This window comes from Chelonia mydas, chromosome 15 (genome assembly GCF_015237465.2).
Source record: "Chelonia mydas isolate rCheMyd1 chromosome 15, rCheMyd1.pri.v2, whole genome shotgun sequence".
NCBI classification, from domain to species: Eukaryota; Metazoa; Chordata; order Testudines; family Cheloniidae; genus Chelonia; species Chelonia mydas.
Window position 1 is genome coordinate 20,034,627 of NC_057856.1, and position 26,216 is coordinate 20,060,842.

The window sequence follows — 26,216 nt, forward strand, 5'->3', positions numbered from 1 at the left end:
GGGCTTTATAAGTCAGAAACAACACCTAAAAGTTCCCCTGGGGCCCATAGGCAACCAGTGCAGATTACAGAGCACCGACTGAATACGCTTGCATTAGGAAGGACAGATCATTAGTAGGTCAGCAGTAAATAGCCTGACAATTATTTCTGAGAACTGCCATGGGGAGGCAGTCCCCAGAGCTCTGGCAGGTTCCTGAAAAAGCAGTCAGATCTGCAGGGAGAGCGGCACAGCTGCATGCCAGAGTCTAAACCACACTGTGGCCCGGAGCCACAATGAGAGAGACACACCTTTGCCCTGCAGCAGGCTCAGAACAGCAGGGGCAAGGAATTAAAATTAAGCACACCCATAATCCTGCAGTAAAATGTGATTTCACCCGCAGCTCCCCAGAAGGGACCCGAAGCATTGTGGGAGGGAAAGGTAGTAGCTCAGAGGATCCAGATGCTCCAACAGGAGAAGGAAGAGACCATTCTGCTCTTCAAACTGAAATAAATAACTGGCAGAGCCGTCCCCTGCTGGAGCTGGGCTTAAGCCAGACACCCATCCCGGTCCTAGAACCAGACTCCTAAATGGCTCCTTATCGCTGTAGTATCCCAGTGCCTCCCACTCAGGTGCTCCTCCTCAGAACCCCCAGGGCTGCTCAGTGGGGAAAGGTTGAAGGACCCGCAGAGGGACACATGGTTGGTGGGGAGCTCATGAATTCTTCACCCAGTCCAGGCACCATCCCCCCCGACCCTTCAACAACTGGCCCACCTATCCTCCGGAGGGGTCCAGGTGACACAGAGCTGTCATACATAGGCTCATGGGTGCCTTGCTCCCGAGAGTCGGGAACAGACCTCCTAGAAACAAACACCGAGCATCTCTCTGTTCAGAATCCACGTCAACAGCACAAAGAATTGGGAGACAACCCCACAGTCCCTACTCTGTCAATGGCACCACTTTCCTCCAGTAAGGAAGGGTGAGCAGATCTTTGATGCTACAGACACACACCTGCCTCCTCATTAAAGAGGCCTCTTCTCCTTTCATAATGTTACCTGCAGCAGAAGAGCAGAGAAGTGCACTTACATTAACTCCTGTCAGGGATGTTACATTACATGATGACACCTGTCAGGGATGGTCTAGATAATACTTAGTCCTTGAGTGCAGGGGACTGGACTAGATAACCTCTCGAGGTCCCTTCTAGTTCTATGATTCACATGAGATTTCTTTTGGTCTATTCTGAGCCTCCTCCTCCAGTCAAGACATCAAAACTAGGTACAGATCAATGGAGGCGCTGTAGAAGCATCTGCATCTTTGCCTCTGCACACGAATCTCCTACAAGAGGAGCTTCGGTGGAGACACAAAAAGGCCCATGGGGATGCGTAATTGAGCAAAGGCCACTGCAATCCTTGAAACAGCGAGTTCCATCATCTAGCTTGATTGAGTTGATTTAATGGAAAGCTCTTCTTCCAGAGAGCAAAACCATTTTCTCCATCAAATGCAGCTGAACATTAAAAGTCGCTATTTAACAACAGTTAGTTTGATTGATCATGAAACTATTTCTGGTAGTGGTGCTGGAAACTCAGAAGTGACACTCTTGCTTCTAAGGCAGTGTTAAATCCATATCTCAGCCTGGTGCCCCGCGGGGGTCACTGCGCTTTTGGTGGGGCTGTTTGTCAGGCAAGTCCTAGAGCTGAGTCCTTAATTCTTCATTTATAAAGGCCCCATGGCACTCCTGGCAAGCGGGTGGGTAATAGCCCTGCTTTCCTGGCCTAATTCCCATGTGGGAAATGCTATTCCACCTGTCCACCTTAAACTCCTCCAGCATTTGTTCACTCCCTGTCCTAAACGCCTACTGTGTAACAGCTGCCAAACTCCACCCTAGAGGGAGCTGCATTTCAGTGGTGGGTGAAAATCGTTCCTTACTGCTTGTAAATTGCACTGGGCTCCTTTGGGATAGTAGCTGCCACAAAGCACAGGCCATTATGTTGATGAGCATATAGCAATTTCCCTGCATCTCTCGGATATGAAAGTCCAGATGCATAACAAGCTCTAAGTTGAAGGTACAAGGAAAACAGCGGTACCATACCATAATAAATGGGGAGATATGCTGCTGGGGATATCCCCTCCTCAGATACTCTGCAGCAGGTCACACGATACAGAGGACAGACAGCACGGTGGGGAAGGGATATTTTTAGTTATTTTATACAACAGACTCAGTATAACTTAATGAAAGACGAACGTTTCGTGCACTCCCCAACCCTTCATCTCATCAGTTGTTCTTTCTGCGCCTTCGATTCTTCCAACACGGCTATCTCTGTGTGTTAAAAACAATGTACTCGCAGAGACCTGGAAACATCGGTTTATCACTGACCTCGGCTTTGTTCCATTTGTGGCAGGGAACAGAGGATACACTGAATTGGTACAGTGATGCATACGGTGTATGTGTTACAAACCTTTTATATGGTGGGCGGGGGTGGGGGGAGAGGAGGAAAGATTACTGCTATGTCTGCATTAGGGGTGCAGTACCACTATAGCAGGGGTTCTCAAACTGGGTGTCAGGACCCCTCGGGGGTCACAAGGTTATTACATGGGGGGTCGTGAGCTGTCAACCTCCACCCCAAACCCTGCTTTGCCGCCAGCATTTACAATGGTGTTAAATATATAAAAAGGTGTTTTTAATTTATAAGGGGGGTCGCACTCAGAGGCTTGCTATGTGAAAGGGGTCACCAGTACAAAAGTTTGAGAGCCACTGCACTCTAGGAATACCAATACATCATCAGCAAAGTGTTCCGAGTCGGGACGCAGCTATAATGGCTAAATTGCGCTTTGTCCTGATGCAGCACGGGTCGCAGGTCTCTTGAAGGTTTAAACGAGAGTAAATGATGGATTCTCTGTAACTTGACGTCCTCAAATCACAATTTAAAGACTTTAGTGACTCAGCCACTGAAATTAGTGGCCTAATACAGGAGTGTGTGGGCAAGGTTCTGTGGCCTGAAATGTGCTAGAGGTCAGACTAGAGGATCGTGATGGTCCCTTCTGACCTTAAAGTCTATGAGTAAAACCACCCTCCATGGGCAAAGCAAGCGATGCTGGTAAAAGTGCAGTTTTGCAGTCTACACTAAGGGCTTCTGCCGACACAGCTATGTTGATCGGGCATCACTCCATCTCCCTCTCCCCTGGCCAACATAGCTATGACAGCAGAAGTCTGTAGCACAGACATAGCCAAAGAGTGGGCTGATCTGGCAAGACACGGCACTCTCTGCTACTACATGCCAGAGCTGATTCTGATTGCTGGGCCCAGCTCCAAGCCCAAGGCAGGGATTGCTGCAGAAGGGAGTCACCCAACCAGTTCTCTCTCCAACTGTGGAACTATGCCTCCAAAATAAGCCCCCCTCCAGATCTCCTCAGCCAAAAGGTTGAGTGTGTGTCTGCAGTGAGGGATTGAGGGAGGAGAACAAACCAACCAACTTAAGGCAGCCAGAGGATTCCATAGGAGGCATGAACAAAGTACCCAAGAATACCTTTAATATGCAAGGAGATCAGGAGATCCATGACAGAGGCTCCTGTAGAGTGTGAGCTGTGAAAAGACTTCTCAGCGGGCACCAGTCAGAAAGACAGATTGACATGTCTGCTGACCTGGCTGCTGGGCAAGGACCATGTCTTCCCATGTTCCAGACAGCAGCTAGCATAATGAGCACCCAGTCCTGACTGGGGCTTTTTAGAAGCTTGTAATATAAACAACAACAACAACATGTCAGTACATCTCCGAGGACTTTACAGCAGAAAGGAAGTAATGTTATCCCATTGTACAGACGGGAAAATGGAGGCAGCGACATTGACTGATTTGCCAAAGGTCACGCAGACTGTCAGTGGCAGAACCAACAACAGAAGGGAAGTCTCCTGGCTGCCAGGATTCACTGAGCCCCACTGAAAGTGGAGAATGCAGCATGTTAACCTGAAGCTTTTCCCCTTTGTACTCGCCAGCACAGTGAGCTATTGGGATTTTTTTAACCCCCCCCCCCGCCTTTTTTTTCCAGGCAGAAATGCTGTTTCATCTCAGCAAATGCCAGATTCCATTTCTGCCAGCATGAAAAGTGGTTTCTGGGCTGTAATGGCTCTAGGGTAGGATGGATGGGAGGCATAACCTACAGCCTCTCAAGGAAGTTTCTAAAATATACACAAGCTCCATGCACTTATGAATTAGCTGCTAAGATTTGACAAAAAAAGAGTCTGGCTTTGAAAAATAAAAGCTTTCTAATTTCACGAACACAGCAAAGGCCACAACATTTGTACACGAGTGAAGATAATTGCACATGTGTGGCTGAGAACATGACTGGTGCAGGTAAAACACAAGCTGATAATATAATTTGGCCTTGATTCATCCTTCTTGCGTGGGGAAAGAATTCTTTGGTACAAACAGAGCTTCTTCCTAAGATACACGTTCAGACAGAGGTCTGCCACATCCACACGCATTTCTCACCCATTTTCCTAGAACAAGTAACCAGGTTATCATGAAATCTTATTTTCATTTCACCCACCTGCATCCAGCAGGCACTAGGGCTTACTGGAGAACTTGAGTACAATACAGATGAGAAAATAGCTTTCCCCCCCACACTGTCCTCTTGCTTTTGCACCTGGAATTGTTGGAGTGTGAAATGTGTGTCATTTAGTACTTTGCCTGTCCTAACCCTAGCCCTCAAAGAACCCTAGTGGAGATAAGTATTATTTCTGTACTACTAGTGTATGAGTAAACTAACGAATGGAGAGGTTAAGTGACTTGCCCAAGGTCACAGAGTGAGTGAGTGGCAGAGCCAGGAACAGAGCCTGGGGTCATGACTCCAAGTCCCTTGCTATAGCCACTAAATAACACTGCCTTCCTGTACATCCAACCTCCACTGTACAATAGACAATGACGTCCCCTTCCCTCTGGTGCTTCCAGATTGAAAATATTATGAACTGTAATTCGATTCTCGAGCACTTTCCCACTCCATTGTTTACTTCCCTGTAAGTCTTCTATAATCTTGTTTTGTACTGTAACAGCCAACTGCTTCCTCTCCCCCCTGCATGCATTAGCTTTATGGGGCTTTGAAGATCTTTTAGAGTATTAAACCATTATGTCAGTGTATCTAGTGTCCCATCAGACGAGGGCAGAGTACCTAGCATGTCGTTTAGTTGCTGTATTTATTTATGTCAGGAGAGCTCTTAGAGCTTTGGACTGCAGCTGCTTCAGTCTCTGTTCTTTCAAAGATTAGTTTTTGCTCCTGCCATGTCCCCCCATGTCACTCTAGCAGTTCTCAGGCCCAAGAAGATTCAAGCGGATGGTGCTTGGTTTTGCCTTTTGGACGTTGTGGACTCACTGAGAAATTCCCTTATCCTTGTTGAGGATATTCTTATTCTCGCACCTCAGAGCTCAGCAAAGCTGCATCTAGCCTGCAATTCCACTGTAGCTTTGGTTGAGGACTGATGAGTACACTTCTACCTAAGCCCACAGAAGTCAACAAGACTCTTCCTATTGATTCCAGTGGGCTTTGGAGCAAGCCCATCATTCAGGCCTACTCGGACATCGCTTGTTAGCATCCCACATTTATTGTTTCTCCGGGAGATTCTGAATTGATGGTGCTCAGTTTACAAGCAAAACTGTATATTTTTTTCCTGACTGTTAGTTGGGCACACTTGTCCTGGCCTCTGAGAATCAAGTTGGGTCTCTCCTTCTTGTGCATCATTATCCCCTGGAATAAAGATTCTGCAGGTCAGATTCTGCTTGCGCCTATGCCTGTCCAATTTTAATGGCTCTGCACAAGTGGAACAATCCTGCACGGGAGGAAAAGAATGAACAAACCTGTGGATGACGCACTACATCTCCTACACCATGTATCCGCAGCTCATGCAACATTAGTAAAGGTTCTGCAGGCCAAGTTAGGCCCTCACTAAATTAGACTTCTGCAACCCCTTTTGTCCAATGGGCTAGCCGAGGTGGATCTTGTTGCAACTGAGTATACAGTCCTGTTGATGATGCCCAATATTGCACAGAATCCAGCTCACTTTCTTTGAGCCGCCTTGACTCTTCGGAGCAGGGGGCTGCAGTGCAGAGGTTGCCTGAAGAGTGGTACCTGGGCTGCTCTTCACCTCCACACCTGGCAGAATCCAGGAGGCTGAAAGGTCTCCTGTCCCTGGCTCTGTTTCTCCTTTTATCCTCTCCTTGCCTTGTTAGCTCTCTGGGGCTGTTTTTCATGATGTGTTTGTACAGCAGCTAGCACAGGAGACATCTCACTGGGAGCTCTAGTAGTTCCTATTATACAAATAATAGCCACCTTTACAGCAAATGCCTTGAGGCTGAGAGATGCAGCACAGAATCAGGCCCCAGGACTACAATAAGAACTGTCTTGTTGAGGCCCCATTTGGAGGAGGCTGAAAGAATCTCCCTGGCGATTGTTATGGTCTTCCTTTGGCCAACGCTTCAGGAAGCTGAGATTGGAATGTGGTTCCCCACATCCCTCCTCTGAACCCAGTTGAAAAGGGAAACAACCCCCGAAGCCAAGGAGCAAGAGGCAGCCCCACGGCAGTCCTGTTAAGAAATATACATTGGAAAACAACTAGTGAAATATGGGGCCAATAGTGAGATGGAAATTCCTGCCCTAGTATTTTGGTCCACAGGAAATTAAGGAGGCATTTTAGTGATGGCAGCATGCAATAAATCTCGGTTTTGCTCCACTTCAAAAAAAGGGGTCATTTTTTATCATCATCCATGGATGGCTTGAGCACGTCCTTCCAGCACGTCACGGAGAAAGCAATTTTGCTCTTGAAGCGCATCTGCCCTACAGAGAACTAAGTCCCTACTTCATGATGACACGGGGAGGTGACCTGCGGGCACCTGAAATGCTCAGGTACTGTAACTGTGACATTCGCCCAATAAAAGGCTACCATCCTCCCCCTTTCATTTCGCCTGTCTGCCCTGCGGAGGACCAGATGCTGCTGCTAGACTATTTTCCTCCCCCTTCCTTTCTGTTTATGAATTATGATGATGATTTCAGTCTTACGGTCACTCCGGCGGATAGTCACTCTGCTTTATAATAAATGGCCGCTGTCCGATTTTTGCAAATGTAGCAGATCCCCTCTGCGCTGCTCTCTCCCTGCACTTTGGCTCAGGTACCTCCCCAGGGACTGCTCTGTCACCCACAGATGATGAAGGGCTTCTTTCCCCTGGCCTGGAGGTTATGCTTCGCACTTGCAGCAGGCCACAGTATAGGATTCCTTCCCCCCATGCACCCAGACATGCTCCCTGCTAAAAGAGCAATTTCACCACAAATCCTCGTACAAGGTCTTATGACAGTGTAGCAGGGCACAGTCCACTCCTGCCTTCTAGCCCCACAGAAACCAGCTTAAACTCCACTGGCTGTGTATCCACTGGGCCATTTATTTGAGTTCCCTCCACCAATACTTTCACAGTCCCATGCAACAGTACTATTTACAATAGCCCCTGGGCTTTTGGCCCTCTCCTCGGGACCTGAGGAGCAGAGGTTTTCCTTCCCTGAGGCCTCTGAGAGACCGGGCTCAGCTAATACTTCTTATTTGCTTGCCTGCTTTTGCTCTCTCTTCTCCTCTTCCCAGCACTTCCTTCCTGTGCCTCTATCACTCTTGCCCTGATGGGCTAACTGGCTCATCAGCCCACTGGCCTGATTAGCTAATTACCTTTAATTACTCCAATTAGCTTTCTCTGGGGGAACGAATGGGTGTTTTCTGAGGGAACAAACAGGTGTCAGGCTGATCAGAGTGCATGTTCACCTGGTAACTCCCTGCACTCTGTCACAGACAAGTTATTTTCATTATGGCAGGTCCCAGCCAAAGTCAGGACCCCTTTGCGCATGAGGATGGGTGGCCCAGTGATTAGGGAAAGAGTGTAGGACTGAGGAAAATAGGGTTCTGTTCTCTACTCTGGCATAGGCTTCTTGAGTGACTTTGGGCAAGTCACTTAATATTTCTGTGCTTCAGTTCCCTATCTTGTGAACTGCCCTATCTCGCATGAGGTGCTCAAGTACTATAGCGAGGGCCATATAACCGACAGGCTAGGCACTGCACAAACTCATAATAAGAGGCAATCCCTGCCCTGAAGAGCTTGCTGTCTAAATGGACAAAGGAAATACTGTAGTATTAGCCCTAATTTTACAGAGGCACAGAGAGATTAAGTGTCTCAGCAAACATCACACAGAGCCAAGATTTGACACCAGATCTCCTGAGTCCCAGTGAATTAGCCTTCTACTTTCTGGGAGATGGCAGGGCTTGCTGCGGCCTGGGTTGGCACCAGTGCCCTCTGCCCTCTATTTACATTGGTTTGAGAACCCATCCCTCTCCAGAACAGACCAGACAGAATGAAGACAACCTGGAGAACCCCTATGCTATGTAGGAAGAGCTGGGGGCTCAGTCAGAAACTAAAGCTCTGTAATAGACCAAAAGATGTAGCTCCCACCCCTTCTCCCCCAGGAAGAGGAGATTAATGCATTAAATGAGAGCTGTGAAGGGGAAACTAGAATGAAAACATTAGCCTTTTAATTCTGGAGCGTTGTGGGGACAGGAGTTGATGCAGAGAGCAAAGCTAGACACACTTCTGGAGCTGAGAGCACGCTGTTACTGAGGGAGAGGCAGGAGACAAGCGATCAGATAAAAGGTGAGGGCTGAGCGTTTCTCCCAGACATCCGAAAGCACGAAAACAGGAACAAGGAGGTTGACAGAGGAGGTTCGTGATGGCAGTTGGCAATCAGGGAATCACTTCCCCTGAGGTATAGAGCTTTGTCTGCCAGCCAGACATGACTGAGGCTGAAAGCCAGTTGGTTTGCAGGGTCAGAAGATATCCAGTCACCAGAAGGCTGATTACTATGCCAGCTATTAATTATAGTTCTTTACACTTGAAATACTCCCCTGGCAGCTTGCACAGAGCGTGACAAAAAGGCCAGCTGCTGGCTAACTGGAAGGACAGAAGCGCATGCTATTTATTATGGTCCGAGGATGCAGGAATGAGTGAACTCGAGCCCCATTACCGTCGGCTCCAATTCGGTGTCTCCGAGGGGGGTGCGTTGAATTAATTGGCATTTTCAAGAGCAGGCCAGACGGCTGGCTTGACACTTCACACTGTGTCAGGCAGAGAGATTCCTTACTGCAGAGGAGAGAAGGCTGGGTGGGTATGTGTAGATAGTCAGATAGCCCTGACTGTGTAGTAATAGCAATGGGAAAACACCTGTGTGCATCTAGCACCAGCACACACCTCTACGGAGGAGATTCAAAGGGGCTGCCCTGCTACTGAAGCAATTTGCTAAGGAGTAGAGTGGGGGAGTTTGGCTGGCTCTGGGATTACTTCAGGATAAACAACAATCCTGAGCCCTTATACAGCACTTTACAAACATGAACGGATTAACCCTCACAACCCCCAGAAGGCAAGTATTACTACCCCCACTTAAGAGAGACTTAGCAACTTGTCCGGGATCACAGAGGGAGCCTATGTCAGAGGTGGGATCTGAACCCAGGAATCCCTGGCTGCAGATCTGCACTCAGACCATTTTTCTCACCCTGCATAAACCAAATGGGGTAAAAAATCTCCAAGGCAGAAGATAAAATTAGCCTTGACAGAGACAGTACAACATTCCTGTACTCCGTGGAGGCCTCATTACCATCGCCGACAGTTCTTCCCAAAGGCCCTCCCACATTGTGCTGCTAGGTTTGGAGCTGTTGCGTGATAGGCGATCTGGATTCATACCAGGACGGGGTGGAAGGGATGCACTTTCCCCGGCTCACACGGCTGCACAATGACAGGAGGGGGAAACAGTTTGAGACTCGATAAACAAAGACTGCATTCTCATTCCACCAAGAGCAGATCTCCCTTACCGATCTGAGTTTGAGTGACAGGTTCTTTCATGCATCACAATCCCAAACTTCCTGGCAGGGAGGCAGCGATTTTAGACTATGAATGAAGCTGCACAAGAGGAATTAGCTTGATGTCCTTGTACTTTCCACAAGAGGGCACCAACATAACACCAACAGACGAACACATTTATTTGAGCATAAGCTTTCGTGAGCTACAGCTCACTTCATCGGATCTGTTCCGATGAAGTGAGCTGTAGCTCACGAAAGCTTATGCTCAAATAAATTTTTTAGTCTCTAAGGTGCCACAAGTCCTCCTTTTCTTTTTGCGAAAACAGACTAACACGGCTGCTACTCTGAAACCTGTCATAACACCAATAGAGATTTGTTCCATAGGTCACTTGAAGGATGTGGAGAAAGTCGCTTTGCCCCCTTTGACACAGATGCAAAGCCAGCAAAGATTTCCTTGAGATGGATTCAAAGTCCTTTGGCCCGGCAGAACCCCAAAGCGCTAATTCAGAATATGGCTGGGACAGGGCAGCGAGCAAACCAAGGGTTTACCTATCTGGATTCGAGTAAAGGTGTGCAAAAAGCAGATTATGTCCTGAAAATGTTTAGTCTTTAGTTAACCAGTTGGGGGACAAAGGTGAGGAGCCACAGAACACAGCCCATTGAAAATAACCAAGCTGCCTCTCTATGGTATACAGAGGGGGATGGCACAGGAGTTACACTACATTTTGCAAGGAGAAAAGTTGCAAGAGACGAAGATCAATCGGGCATTGGTTTGAAGACCCTTCATTGCAGTAGTAGCTGTTCTCTCCCTCTGCCAAGCCCTACCTACTGTGGGAAGCTTCAATCCACACCTTCATTCATTCTGAATAAAGAGCCAACAATGGGAATAACTGTCTGAGCGCTACTGACAGCGTTGCATTTCCAGGGCAACCCAGTCCAATCCACATGATCGACCCCCTGATGCACATTATGGCTACACAGCTGGGATGAATGTCACAAAACAGAGCCAGGGCAATGGACTTCATTGGCAGTAAAGCCTGGACAAATGGCACAGCAAGTCCAGTTCAGACGGCAGGTCTCTCCAGCCTGTGATCCTATTTGTAGCTGTCAGAAAGGGCACACGTGTTGCCATGTTAATTTAAGGAGTCCTGCTCTGCAGCCTGTTGTACATTTTGCACTTCTCTGCTCCTCACTGGCTGCTAAATGAGTCAAAGTTACCTGGATATTCAAATGTATATTTCTATTTCAAGGGTTAGTGCATTGCTTATTTTTAAAGCAAATCATTGCATTGCAATGTGATTATCTCCCACTAAAATGTACATTGTGTTATGTTTCACCAGGCACAAAGAGATACCTCCCAGTCTGACTTACATTCATAGAGGAACAAAATAAGAACTAAATCTCCGGGGAAAGCACAGAATAAGTCTCCTGGCTCTGAGCTCTCAGAACAACAGGACTGCTGAACTCTACCTACCCTAGATAATGGCCCCATGACCATTAAATCTGAGCACCTCACAATCTTTTAAATGTAGTTATTCTCGCTACACCTCTGTGAGATAGGGCAGTGCTATTATCCCCATTATACAGATGGGGAACTGAGGCACAGAGAGGACATGTGACTTGACTAAGGTCACACAGGAAGTCTGTGGCAGACCAAGGAATTGAACTGGTCCCCCACCACTAGACTTTTCATGCCAGGAGAGTGCACAGGAATTTAAAGGTGCACTAAACACAGAAGTAAAAATGCACCCGAGCGTTTCAGCTGATCCTCTGGTAAAGGGACCCTTTGCTTATTTAACACAATTACATTTCCCAAGAGAATTCTGACGTCCACAGCTGCACTGAGACAACATGAATATGAAAGTAAAACACAGACCACAGCATGGTCAGGGAACAGAGTTATGCTGGTATGGTGGGTCCTCCTGTGGGTAAAGGGAACGCTCTGGAGTCAGGAGTACAACAGTCAGATTAGAAGGTAGATATGTTTGAGAGGTGGCCGCATAAGAATGGTTAGGAGAAGGACCTAAACCTAAGGCCTAGTCTACACAGGGAAACTGACCGGCATAGCTATTCCAGAATAGCTCCCTGTGTGAACACTATTCCAGAACAGCTAAATTATAACAGAACAGTTATGCTGGTCAACTGTGTAGACAAGACCTAAGGGGTGTAAGCTCTTCGGGAAGGAACAGTCATTTTGTGATCTGTTTTTAGAGTGCCTAGCACAATGGAGCCCCAATGCTTTATTGGGTCTCTGGGTACTACTGCGTTAGAGGCAGACGTCTACAACGGGACTGCCTGTTCAAACAGCTGCCACCAAGATACGGCCTGTTCCGGCATATGGTCAACCTACGAAACGCAAACTTGTTCAGGTTCCTGAGACTGTCATTTGAAAGCATCAGTGCGAGGTAAAGAGCGGCAGAGGGAGCCGATTATCTGCGGACATGGGGATTGATGGCCCCAGGGAGAATCCCTGTGCCCCCTGGCAGAGAATTATGATGAGGCAGACAGATGGAGCTGTGGAAGTCAAGCGGTCCTGCAACCTTTGCTTATTTACCGCATCCTCAGCCACTGAGAGAGCACAGAGAGAGAAGACTAACATAACATTGACTCATGGAGACATTTAAACTGGGAAGAGCTATGGGCCTGATCAGACAACACCCACACATAACAGACAGCCAGAGGAGTGCAGCGTAAAAGGGACGGCTCAGCATAATAGATGGAGTTTACACAGCATCTGGACGGCAGTGGTTGGCATAGATTTACACAAGACTTGTGTGTGTTTAATCCACTGACCCGTACGTGTGCAAAAGGTAAACGCAGCTGGTTTAATCTTGCTATATGCTTAATGCCATCCAGACATCAGCACATAGATTCCCACAACCGTGCTCCAATAAGGACATCACTTTACCACACGGTTAAACAAACATGTCTGTAAACTTACTGTAAGACTATTCCCCTCCCCCCACATCTCTGCCCCTACTGCACAAGCGGTGGGAGGGGGCAGGGAGCCCATATCACCTGTGTGCCAGGAAGCCCAGCTCTGTTGCATCAGGGGTCCCTATGTATATACCTAGGTTTGCGGCACGGTAGGAAAAGCAGATCTGCTGCTAAATGGATCCATCAACCTTTGACCCCAGAGGCCTGGGCACAGGGGTGAAGAGACTATGGGTGGGTAGAGGTGTAAAGGTTCCTACCCCTGGCAATCATGAAACTTCCTGCACCAAAACAACGAGGAGTCCGGTGGGACCTCGGAGACTAACAGACTAACACGGCTCTTTTTGTGGATTCAGACTGACATGGCTACCCCTAAAGTTTGGAGGCCTTTAATGCAAGAGCCCGTCCCTCTTGGATGTTGTGAGGGACTCTCAACGGGTAGAGCATTCCCCCCCCCCCCCTTTCAATATCTAGACTGTGCGGGACACTGATGGATCCTTGATACTACAGCGATGGGTGCACCAGAAATGCCTAAATAGAGTAATTACCAGCCACGTTAATCAGTTTTCGGTTGAAGTGTGACATGTATCCACACCAAGGGGAAGAAGTCGAATGGTTTGCATTTCATTGCTGATTATGGCAATACCAGGCTGTCGTCTATCTCAGAAATCTCCTGGGGGAAGTCTGAAGTGTAAATTGCTGCAGCGTTAATAAAACGCTGTCTAAAATACAAACCCCACCAGCCTCTCTAGCTGTGTTTTTACACAAAATATGCTGTCGACTCCCAGATGCAAACCCAATTTACTTCGTTTGGCTTTTGAACAAAAAAGTCCATCAGTGACATGAAGGGTGGAATGGTACAGACCGTATGGCGTGGGGAATTTACAAATCAGCAGCAAAACACAACAAACAAACAAAAAATAAAAGCCAGTTTAATGCAGAGAATTTATCAAAGAAGCAAACGCTTCTCGAGTTGCCTCACCCACTGTCATTCTGTAACCAAATGCGCTGAAGGGAAACTAAAATCCTGCCCCCCGCCCTCCGCAAAGCAAATGTAACAATGTGGTAACCATTCTAGCGCTCTACAGCAGTGGTTAGCCATTCCCTGTCCCAGCCTCACTGCAAAATGCACAACTTTTGGAGAGCATATCGTAGTTATCTTCAGGAATAACAGGAGTTCTCCCAGAACAATGGCAAGTTCTGAGCCAAAGAGCAGAATGTATTCAGCTGCCGTGAGCTCTGGAAAATGTTCAACAAGCTGATTTGGTCCACACAGAAGATTTGGTGGGAAGAGGACTAGCCTGATTGTATTACGCAGGCAGGGATACAGTTTGTTTTACTCATGTTCAGAAATAGCCAAGAGAAGGAACCAAGCCAGGAAGTTAGACTCCAAATCCCACTCCCAAGCCCCCCCTGTTTCAAAGGTATTTGGGTCTGGGGGCTTGACTGGGATCCATAATACTGATCAGAACATACACTTCTATAGCAACTTTCACCCTGAGAGATCCCAAAGCACTTTAGTAACCATACGCATTCAGGAATGTAGTACCTGCCACAACACTCTTCACCGATCACGTCACTTTAATGCATGAGTGGAAATATTAGCGTCAGTGTCCTGGCTAAACAACAATTGGGGAAATTCCATCCTGCATTCCCCCTCCAGTCCGAGGTAGCCGTGCTGTCCTCTTTGTCCTACACGGTTGTGTGGTCCCGACGGGCGCTGTTCAACAGCTGCCATGGTAGGGACTGAACTCCTGAATGTATGTAGTTAGGCCCTCCGTTTTACATCTCACTTGAATCACTGCAGCTGACTGAGAGCGAGACGTTTCAGAGGGATCCACTGGCAGCTACACAATGAAAGCTGGAGAGCTGGATTCATTATAGTGCATGTATTTTGGAGCGAGTTGGAGCTGCCTGTTAAGGAGCATAACTTTTCAGACCAGGCTGCCCAGCACCTTCCTTTCAAAGAGATTTGCATGCGTCTCTCCTCTCCCCTCCCCATCTTATTCCACCCTTCCTTTACCCCATTGAGACCCCAGCCTAGTGCATTGCAAGTAGTGAGTTCACTTGATCGCTCTGGACCAAGTGTTCTCTCAGCTCTCCACTGGGAATGTCTGGGAAACGTAGTGCATTAAGCAAACCAGAGGTGGCAGTAGCCTCTGAACTTCACTTCTGATCTACTGCCAACCTGCCATCTCTGGGGCTGCAGGGTGAAGTATCCCTTGTAAGAAACAATGAATCCCCCAAGGAGGGGATATACAGACCCCTGAAAGCAACTGGCCACACAAGGGGGTTAACCCCTTGTCATAAAAATAAAGGGAAAGGTAACCACCTTTCTGTATACAGTGCTATAAAATCCCTCCTGGCCAGAGGCAGAACCCTTTCACCTGTAAAGGGCTAAGAAGCTAGGATAACCTCGCTGGCACCTGACCCAAAATGACCAATGAGGAGACAAGATACTTTCAAAGCTGGAGAGTGGGGAACAAAGGGTCTGTCTGTCTGTGTGATGCTTTTGCCAGGAACAGATCAGGAACGCAGTCTCAGAACTTCTGTTACTTAGTAAGTAATCTAGCTAGAAATGCGTAAGATTTCCTTTTGTTTCATGGCTGATAAAATAAGCTGTGCTGAATGGAATGTATATTCCTGTTTTTGTGTCTTTTTGTAACTGAAGGTTTTGCCTAGAGGGATTCTCTGTGTTTTGAATCTGATTACCCTGTAAGGTATTTACCATCCTGATTTTACAGAGGTGATTCTTTTTCTTTTTCTTTAATTAAAATTCTTCTTTTAAGAACCTGATTACTTTTTCATTGTTCTTAAGATCCAAGGGTTTGGGTCTGTGTTCACCTGTGCAAATTGGTGAGGATTTTTAATCAAGCCTTCCCCAGGAAAGGGGGTGTATGGCTTGGGGGGATATTTGGGGGGAAGACATCTCCAAGCGGGCTCTTTCCCTCTTCTTTGTTTAACACGCTTGGTGGTGGCAGCATAGGGTTCAAGGACAAGGCAAAGTTTGTACCTTGGGGAAGTTTTTAACCTAAGCTGGTAAAAATAATCTTAGGGGGTCTTTCATGCAGGTTCCCACATCTGTACCCTAGAGTTCACAGTGGGGAAGGAACCTTGACACCCCTCTTCTTCTGTCTAGAGATTAAGCCACAGTTGTCTGGTCTGATCTGCATGTAGGGCTGTCTCTGACAGCTGTAGGGAAATTAAATCCTCCCTCCAACACACCAGAGGGAAAATCCTGAGAGGGCCCAAGGACCTGCAGCTCCCCGAACTCCAGGTGGAGTTCAAGTGCTTTCTCATGCCTTCAGCTGAAGCAAACCAGGCCTCCTGTCTTTGCATTGCACTTTGGCTGAGGGAAGCCCTTGGTATTTGGGTCTTGAAGAAGCGGGACATTTACCTTTCTGTTTTACAATAAAGACCAAGAAAGGGTGTTTAAACCCCACGCAAGCAGGCTGAATCCTTTTCTGCACCAAATGGCCTGTCATGCTTCCGTGTTAGAGAAGTCAGAATAATCTGCATTGGACCCTATGCACAGTGGCATTTGATACCAAGTGGCATTTGCTGACTATAACGCCCAAGCTCCTGCAGCTACCCCTTTGCTTCTTCAACAGAAGCTGCAGAATTGCCTCATGTGGGGAAATCTGCTAGCGCCAGCCAGCCACATTTAATCAAACTAACAATTCATCTCCTGTGGCAACCGCTCTGTTCAGGTCCCAGTTGTAGGTGGTCTTGTAAAACACGCCTGAGCGCAGAATAAATTGAGCATGTGGCGTCATGGAAAGCCTGGGTTGTCAGATGTTCTTCAATGGCTGTGAGTTACACAGAAAGGAGATGTCATTCTGGGCTCGTTACATGACAAGCTGATACAACTCAGACATGTCCATCACCTTCGAGCAAAGGCTCATGACACTGACAAGATTGCTTTCATGTACCCAAAAGATCAATATTGTCAGGATGAAATAACATGTCAGCTGATACGAAGAACTCAACCCTGTCACTGGCAGTCAACAAGCAGCAACGCTCTCTCAAAATATAAAATAAATAAATACACTGCCACCCCTCAATCATGTTATTTGAACAGGTCTTGTCCTGATCAGTAGATCATCTCCAGACTTCCCCAAAAGAATGATTCCCTGCATACAGGGTTTATCCTGGTCTCAGAAATTCCTCTTCTATTATACTAAATCATCACAGCTAGTCAAACTGTCAGAATCTCACCCGAAGACTGCGTTCCTTGGTGAACTTCAGTATTTACTCCTTATTTTCCATCCCAGGTCTCTTTCCTGAACAGAAATGTCACCAAATTCAATTTCACACTACGTTCATTTAAAACTCTCCAATCATGCTTGACTTCAGTGGTTTCTTCTCCTGACCCGCAACACTTCTGTGCTAAACCATTTGTTTCTCACTGGGGTTAACTTTGTGTGTTTTTCTTTACATACATACATACACATTTATATATATAGATAAACATCAAATCTCTTAATTCTCTGACCCAGAAATCAGAGACAATCCTCATGAAAAACTGGGACAAACAACACACACACAGATGCACAGGAAGAGCTTCTGAAACTCCCAAATCTACCCATTTAAAGTGATTTTGATTAAAGAAAGCATTTGCAGGAAAACTGTTACTGCCAGACCTCGGGCTGTTTTCTGATCTTCCAAATCCTTCACTTTTAAGTGCAGCTCTGCTCTAAAAGGTGACTTTTTAAACCAGAGGGCAGTGTGGTGCCCCACGTTTCCCATCTCTCAGTGATTTGAGCACCAGATGTGCTTACTTTACAAGTTTTTTTTTTTTCCCCTAACCCCAGCCCTGTGAAGTCAATCAGCAATCTGAGAGTCAATCTGGGTACTTTTCATTTCCTGCAGCATCACCAGAAATAAAGGCTTTGCAGGTCAAATTACGCTTTCCACGAAAGCTGTACAACCCCAGGCCCTGCTGTAAATGTATGAGACTGGAAATAAAGAAGGCATCTTGTTGATGTTATAACGCACCTGCAGGCCAAACCAGGACTTCAGTTATAGCCATGCAATCCCATTTTTACAGTTTCATCCTTAGTCACACTTGTGCCTTTAATGAGCTGGCAGAGGTGTAATTAACTGAAGCTGAGTTATCAGTACCGTAGATGATGTGCAAGGTGTTATCGCATTCTCTGTGAGCTGCGTTGGCTCTGCCTCTGACTGTAGGGGATGGAGATCCGCTGAGTCAGAAGGTGCTGTATCTTACACACTCACTTTCCACATTAAATTACAATTTAATGAGGGAGAATGACAAAGCTGTAGGAGTCAGAGAGCTTTCTAATTAAAATAACAACTGACATGAATCTAGCCGTTTCCCAAAGCACGTTAGGAAAAGTGAACACACCTGTATGGACAACCCTGCCAATGTGCAGCCACCAAGTAATGCAGGGCAGTGAAATAAAAGGAAATGTTAGCCAGGGAAGCCAGTGCAAAGCCCACCTCTTATTAAAAGGGACAGGGGATTATCCACACCACACAACGCAAGCAGGACATTGGCTGGTGAGGGCTTATCCAAAAGTCTTCTCTGCACACATGTGCACGCGCGCGCACACACACACCCACCCCAGAATGCAATTCCATTTATCTCCACTGGGGAAAAACTGTCTGGACCCTTCCATGTGCCAGTTACACTACCCAGACTCCCTTAGGTGCGGCTGGCCCTGGCAGCACTTACACCACTTCACACACGGCCTCCAGATTTGGCCCTTGGTGTTTCACATTCAATGCTCGAGACCAAAAATAAAGGAGAGAGAGAGAGACACAGTCGGGGCGAGTAGGGGGATGAGTCTAATTAACACCCATCAAGATCCCTTCACCAGAGCTGCTGGAAAGCTGCCGGAAAGCTGCCATCGCCAAGGCTCCACGCACTGGCTTGGAACCATCACTAAAAGCAGAATCTAATTATATTGAGTAATGTAGCTTAACTACCGCCAGTAATTCAAACTGCCGGGCCCACAACAGCGACTGAGCACGGGGCTAAATTGCATTACAGAATCTGAGGGTGGATGGTCTCATATTTAAAAAGGAAGTAGCCGTTATAACCAGCCAGAGTGTTAATACCAGATTAAATGCTTTCACAGGAGCCGGCCTGCTGGAAAGCTCCCAGCCAACCCTTTGTCAAGCTAATGTAGCCTGCATTGTACCTTGGCTTCAAGAGGAACCTTAAAATGTAGCCAGTGTCTGTATTCTTACATGGAAACCTAACATTCTTGGAAGAAATACTTGGAACCTGGAATGAAATAACATGGCAGCTGATACGAAGAACTCAACCCTGTCACTGGCAGTCAACAAGCAGCAACGCAGTCTCTCAAAATAATAATAATAATATAAAATAAATAAATACACCTAGGGAGGTGGCAGAATCTCCTTCCTTAGAAGTTTTTAAGGTCAGGCTTGACAAAGCCCTGGCTGGGATGATTTAATTGGGGATTGGTCCTGCTTTGAGCAGGGGGTTGGACTAGATGACCTCCTGAGGTCCCTTCCAACCCTGATATTCTATGATTCTATGACACTGCCATCCCCTCAATCATGTTATTTGGACAGGTCTTGTCCTGATCAGCAGATCGTCTCCAGATTTCCCAAAAGAATGATTCGCTGCATACAGGGTTTATCCTGATCTCAGAAATTCCTCTGCTATTATACTAAATCATCACAGCTAGTCAAACTGTCAGAGTCTCACCTGAAGACTGGTCAAAGAGAAGCGGGAATTACAATGGTAGGGGAGGCCAAGCAAAGCTCTTTCCCAATATGCTGTTAGACTGATCGCATTATTGTTTTGGCTCTCCCAGAGGTTTTGTCCTGGAAGATTTGCCAGTTCAGGATGGAGCCCTAACTGGCATGTACTTTCCCATTAGCAGCGTCAGCAGATTAGGAGGATGTTGATGTCTTCTAATATGAACTATAGCTTTTTTCGGTACTAGGGGGTGGGTTTTATTTTTTGGTTAATGACTAACCACCTCGAGGTTTGGGCCATAAAATAAACGTGCCGTGGAGACACTGCCACCGCTAACCCTGCACTTAAATGCAGTAGCATGGCAAAGCCTGTATCTACCGTGGGAGGCAGCAGGGAGAGAGATGCTTGGCAAAAGGTGGGAAGGACTGATGTCTGACGGCGACAGCCACAGACTTGCTGCTGCTGTGCGATCTGCCTAAGCAGCTCTGAAGTCAGACGGGTCCTTTCCGAGACAAAGAGCTAGCCCCTTTCTTCCCATGCACGCTGATGCAGATTTTGCTTTGAAAGCAGTGCCGGAGGAATGCACTGCACAGAATGCTAGTTCACCCCGTCCCCATAGGAACTCCCTCTCCTTCCCCCTACCCATTCTTCAGCTCCTCCACAGAGAAACCTGTGTTTCCATAAGAGCCCTGCTGGCTGGAAGAGCTCTATGCCCATAAGCGTCATTCAGCTGGAAAGCAGGAACAAAGGCAACAGGAGTCCTGCCTCCATGGGAACAAAGGAACTCTCGGGGTGGGGAGAGGAGGGGAGGAGGACGACTGTAAGCCCATGGCCTCAGTTAATGAATTCAAATGCCTACATTTCCCCTGGAAACAACAGAGGATGGCACTGAATGTACAGCAAAGAGAGAAAACTCTTTCCATAGTCAAGGTAGAGCAGCCAGCACGAGACAGTTGCAAAGTGGAGCATCCGACGTAACAGATGGCCCCCTTGGGACACGACTGTAGATTCTGGGAGAAGGGAGCATCTGCAAACTTAACAGCATTGCTGGAACTCCCATTTAACGTGTTGCCCTGTAGCAGGTCCCTGATACACGCCCTCGGGACATCACGGTCGCTGCAGCAGCCCCCACTGCCAGTTTGGATATTGAAAACCGTGCTCTGTTTGGACATCAATCCAGTTCAAAGGCACTCATCTTTTGCCCTAACTTGATACACAGATTGTCCCAGCAGACAGCTTCTGTGAGGACTTTCCAGCATCCACAGCACATGATAACACGGCCCAGCTGCCAGGAGCTGGCTTTTAACAGCAAGCACCAAATTGTTAAAACAGCAGGATCTCCAATATGTCTCCAGGTCAACCCCCTTAGCATACAGGTTTACCAAGCTGGCCTTTATGGAAATCAAGGCTGCAGACATCTCTCTTAGTGCCTGATTCAAAGCCCCCGAAGTAAAAGAAAATCTTGGTACGCCGCTTTACATCTGACATATGTAAAGTTTTTGCATGTGTGATGCCAGAGGATCTCAAGTCAAATGACCACAGAGCTGCGAGTAATTATATATATATATATATATATATATATATATATATATATATATATATATATATACACACACACACACACACACACACTGTGCTTTAGACACTGCATCAGATACGGTCTTCTTTTTTATATATTTTAAAAGGTGGGGCAGGTCAAAATGATCAGTGTCAAACTTCAGAAACAATCTTTTCATATTGAAGGACAATTTCAATTCCTCATTCGTTCCTCCCTCTCTTTGTGAGGTTAGCTAACAGAGAATAATAATAAAAAAAACACGTAGCAACCAAGCTAGATTCATGCGTAGGGCAGGATATTCCAGTGGTAAACATCATTCGATATCATACTGCTGTGGGCAGTACTCTAGCAAGCTCTGCCTTTGAATTATAGCCCTCTCTGGTTTTGCCGAAGTTTAATCTGGCCCCTGTTTTGTATAGCAGCGCTAAATTGGAGCATCCCACTCAGCTTCACAATTTGGCTCTGTGTCTTTGTCTGCCTGGAAAAGCCTTTTTAGCTACAATTTGCAGAGGAGGGAGAAATCAATTCAAACGGAACACCTCTGTTGACACAGTGCTGTATTTACTGCAGAGAGTTGCTGGGGGGATAGGATTTGTCAAAGGTTAGCGGTGCTTTCTATTGCCATTGTTTCACGCTTCCTCATTTTCAAATATTTGGTCGAAATGCCTCACAGACCCTTAATTTGCTGCATAGAGTAGATGTCAAATAAATCTTCTTAAAGCGTCCACTTCAAACAGGGGGATTTTCCTGACAACCCCCTGCAGAACTGCCTGCGCCTCGTTGCTGATTACTGGGAATAAACAAAAGCAGTCTTTATACTCAGACTTGTGCTTAATTCCACCAGTGATGCAAAACCAAGGAGACCGATCCGCCACACATGCACAACTGGCCATGGGAGCTGCACACACGTTGGAGGGGAGAAGTCAAAAAGAGACCCATTTTAGATCATCTAGTGGATGTTCCCCTGCTTAACGGAGGATTGTTTTCCCCCAATAATTTGTCCCCTATGTGGGGGTTGTCATCCATCACATCTATACACCCTGCGTCTGTGGGGATCCCACAATTCACTGCCACGAAGCAGTCTGAATGTCACAGGCACTGGACTGCAGCATCACTACATGAATCCTAATGGGTCAGAGATGCTCTGATTCAAGGAGAGTGAATTTCTAGTTACACACAACACACTTTGCAGCTGGCTTTCAATCCAAGATCAGCTGCAAACAAGTACATCTCAGAGGTTTAAATGCAGCCATAATAAATATTAAGCCATATTAAGCGTAGCAGCTCTCTCTCACAATGTTTAACTCATAAGAGCTCCATGTGGCACATACGGTAGCAGGGGGGGAAAATCAGGTTGACTAGTCTACAGAACATGGGACGCTCTCTTTGGACGCAGTGCGCCCACCCATCTGCCATTTACATGAAATATTCCGTTCAGCTTTAGCACTTGGGTAGAGGTGAGAGTTAATACACAATGATTGTGCAGGAGCACTTTGCATTCACACATGCTTTCCGGGTGGCTCTTGTCCGAGCTCAGGTGCTCAGAAGCAGCCACCAGTAATGCCTGGATTGTGATTCCATCACAACACCTGGCTTTACAGCAAACAACAATGATCATGAAGTTCCTGGTACACGATTTTGTTTAAACCACCCTTGTGAAATAATGTTTTGCTGAAAGGTTCCCCTGGCTCCCTCCTGGCCGCAAGGGTGAAGCAGCATCTCGACAAGACAGTCACTGAATTTCCTAAAGCTGGAGGGTACGATCCAATTCCAGGATCTATCACTGAATCCTGACCTAAGTCCTAACTTTGCTAACACCAACCTGGAACGAATCCAGCCACGTGGCTTTTTTTCGTTCTTTGAGATGTGCCTTCTTTTACAGAGCCAAAGCTAGCATCTTGCACAATAAACTTTTATTTCTGCAAGAGAAAAGTCTTGCTCTCTCTTAGAGGGTATCATGTTAAGTTGCCACAGAAGTGCCAGCACAGTGAACTAGCAGGGGCAGTTCCCAGCCTGCCATGAAAGAGCTTTCGGTTCATAGCTTTACCGCTGAAACACAGCAAGTCCCTGGGATGGATCATAGCACAGGAAGCACGGCTGCAAAAAACCAGCATGTATTTTGATAGAGCATTTCAACTGTTTGGATCTGATGTGTAGTAGGACCCACTGAGAAGCATAACCAGTCTCTACAGAGATTCAGCCTACTCGGGGAGTTTCCTACTCGGAATACATATTTTCAGGATTATTATTTGGTGGCTGGAGTTTATTTACATATTTTAATCCCAAGCCAGAACAGCCTCTCCTTACAGAGCCGGAGAGTCCAATGTCAATCTTAGCCATACCTTGCTTTCAAAATTCCGTGCAGGCTACTAATATTAATGGACCAATATATCGGTGGGGCGCAGAAACTGGTAACAAGTGATTTAAGTCTGGAAGCTGAAATCAAACTTGCGGGGGGTGGGGGAAGGAATCCAGCTTCCTTTGCAGCTTCTGAGGGGAGAGGCAGTAAAGGAGCTCGTTTGGCAAGCTGCACCATGATCCCCAACCTCCAACAGCCATGGTGAGCCCTTCCGGGGGGGGGGCAAAGAAACGCTGCTCCTCCAGCCCCAAGCTAACCAGGGTCCCTCCCCAGCACCAGGCTCCTTCCTCCCGGGAAACAGAGGCGAGTCTACGCTCCACGGTACAATGGGTGCTACAAGAAACAAGCAGCCTATTCCCCAAGAGGCCTTTTAACCCCCCACTGGACCACCCCAGCCCCCCGGCAAGACAATCCCTCCTCTTCCCCCTTCCAGCCTTTGAGAAGGAGCCGGGCTTTGGGAGAGGAGGGAGGGATGCCCACGCTGCGCGACCGGGGCAACGGGAAGGGGACCCCGTGTGGACGCAACTTACAACGCCCAGGTTCAGGTCATCGGCCGTCGGGGTGGGCGCCGCGGAGGCTTCCTGCCAAGCCAGCCAGACGGCGATGGTCAGGAGCATTTCCCGGGGAGCCGCGCTCTGCCTGGCGGCCACGGGCCACAGCCGCATCCCTCCTGGTCCCGCGCCGCCCGCCGCTCCCCGGGCAGGAGGCGACGCCGGGCTCCGGCGATCGGCGGGGGCACCGAGGCGGCGGGCGGCATCCGAGCGCGCAGCAGCCGCCGCCGCCGCCGCCTCCTCCCCGGGCTCCAACTTTCCGGGCTCCCGCCGCCGCTGCCGCCCTCCAGCCCGGGCGGGCGCTTCCCCCGCGCTGCAGCCGGGGCCCGCGGTTCAACCTCGGCTCGGCTCGGCTCGGCTCCGTGCCTCCCTCCCCGGGGCAGCGCCGCGGCCACACGCCCGCCGCCGCCCCCGCCTGCTCCGCTCCGCAGCCCGGCCGCCTCTGGCCGCGGCCCCAGCCCGCCAGCCTCGCAGGGAGCGGGGGGCGGAGCCGCTCCGGGGAAGGGGCGGGGCTCCGGGGCATTGGGGGAGGGGCGGGGACTCCGCCCGGGGGGCTGCTGCGGGGGCGCAGCCCGGGGGGCGGCGCGGGACAGGCCCGCAGCGGCCCTCGAGAGCCCCCCGAGCCGGGCCCGGGTGAGGACACAAACCGCGGAGGGCAACCCCGGACCGGGGACAGGTGCACGGGGAGCAAAGTCTGACGGGGGGTGGGGGGGACCCACTCTGCTACCCTTGGAAGTAGCCCCTTGGCGGGGTCACGTCTGTCCTCCGTACCCCCGAGTCTCGCCTCGCGCGCGCTGCGCCCATCAATAAACCCAGGGCGCCTGAGCAAGGAGGCGGCGGATTCTGCCGGCGGCCCAGGCAACCCGCCTCCCTCCGAAGGTGCTGCCCGCGGACCCTGAGGAGTACCCGAAAGGCGACATTGGCAGCTACAAGCCGCTGCCGGTCGCTAAATTGGACGGACGCCTTTTCCGCCGCTGCACCTGCCCCTCCCCCGCCGCTCTGAACCGGCACTGCCCGAGGGCAGCTCCCCCGCAGGCACTTGAGAGAAACTCCCCCAGCAGCTTCCCTGCACTCCGGCGGGGTGGGATCAAGCTGCACGTGGCTGGGCGTTAAGAGCTGAGGAGATCTGAGCTCAGGCCCTGGTGCCCACCAGCTTCCTGCATGACCTTGGGCAAGTCATGGGATCCAGGGCCCGCTGCAGTGGTCTTGCCCTTGGCTTCAGGGGACTCGGGCCCGGGCTTTTCATCTCTGCATGCCTCCATTCACCATTTGTGAACCTAGACTAACACCACTTCCTTGGCCTGTCTTGTCTCTACAGACGGAGAGATCTTTGGGGCAGGAGCCGTGTCTTCCTGGGGGTTTGTGCAGCACCTAGCACAAGGGGGGCCCCAAGATGTTCTGTCGTAGTGTAATCCTTCTGCCCGTCAGAGTTGGCAGCAACAAGGGCCAGGTTCAGTATCTAGGGGTTCCATTTCAATAACACAATGCAAAACCGGCTCAAGCCCCCACCCAGTGACAATTACATACTACCCCCCTCCCCCGGGCACCTCTAAGAGGCAATACTTCCCCTCTCGCAAGCACAGAATCTGAGTGTAGCAAAAGCCTTTTAATAAAGGAGGGAAACAATGCAGCATTATGCTGGGGAAACACCACAAACAGGATTCATAACACCAACCATGAGCAAAAGACCCACCCCCAAGTAAGTTTGGCAGTGTCCTTTTCCCCTCAGGGTCTTAAGTTCAGCAACCCAATAGTCACCCTCCCCCTCCGTCCTTGGTCAGTGCAGCCCCCCAGAGTTCAGAAGTTCATCTGCAGAGTTTACCTCCCAGCCTGGGTGGAAGTGGAGGGAGGTGGGGGGTCATCTTACATGCTCTGCTGCTGGGGTCGACGGCTGAGTGCCACAGCTCTCAATGGGCTTCTGCTGCAGTCTTCACCACCAGCTGCGCCTCTCCACCAGCCGCCCTGCTGTCCGCTCCGCGCCTCTCCGCTAGCTGTCCAGCTGTCCCCTCCACCAGCCACCTGCCTATCCACTCTGAGTCACTCTCTGTGCTAGCCATCTTGCTGTCCACTCACCAGCTTGTCTTCAGCCCCCCCACAACTTAACACAGCTCTCAGTGATCTCAGCTCTTCAGTGATTTCAAGCTGATAGTAGGGGAGCCTCTGTGCTGGTGCACCATTAGCCTAAAGCAGACCTACTGCTTAAACCTAGGTATTAGTGATTTCAGCTCTGCAGTATGTAACAAGACTCCTAATAGAACCAAAATTAGCTGTTATTAC

General features: G+C 48.7%; 1 protein-coding gene across 2 annotated transcripts in view; it reads right to left on the reverse strand.

Annotated features, from left to right (window-relative positions):
• Window positions 1-25,947, reverse strand: part of MMP17 (matrix metallopeptidase 17) — a 105,671-nt gene extending 79,724 nt beyond the window's left edge. Inside the window, exon 1 of one of the 2 annotated variants that reach the window (XM_043529550.1) lies at window positions 25,807-25,947. Coding sequence is in view for 1 of the 2 variants with exons in the window: in XM_037878832.2 (XP_037734760.1) it covers window positions 23,919-24,053 (135 nt within the window). In the remaining variant the exon portion in view is untranslated. Of the gene's footprint in view, window positions 1-23,918; window positions 24,347-25,806 lie in introns of those variants that run through there. The other variant, XM_037878832.2, reaches the window with a different exon arrangement.
• Between the last annotated feature and the right edge of the window lie 269 nt (window positions 25,948-26,216).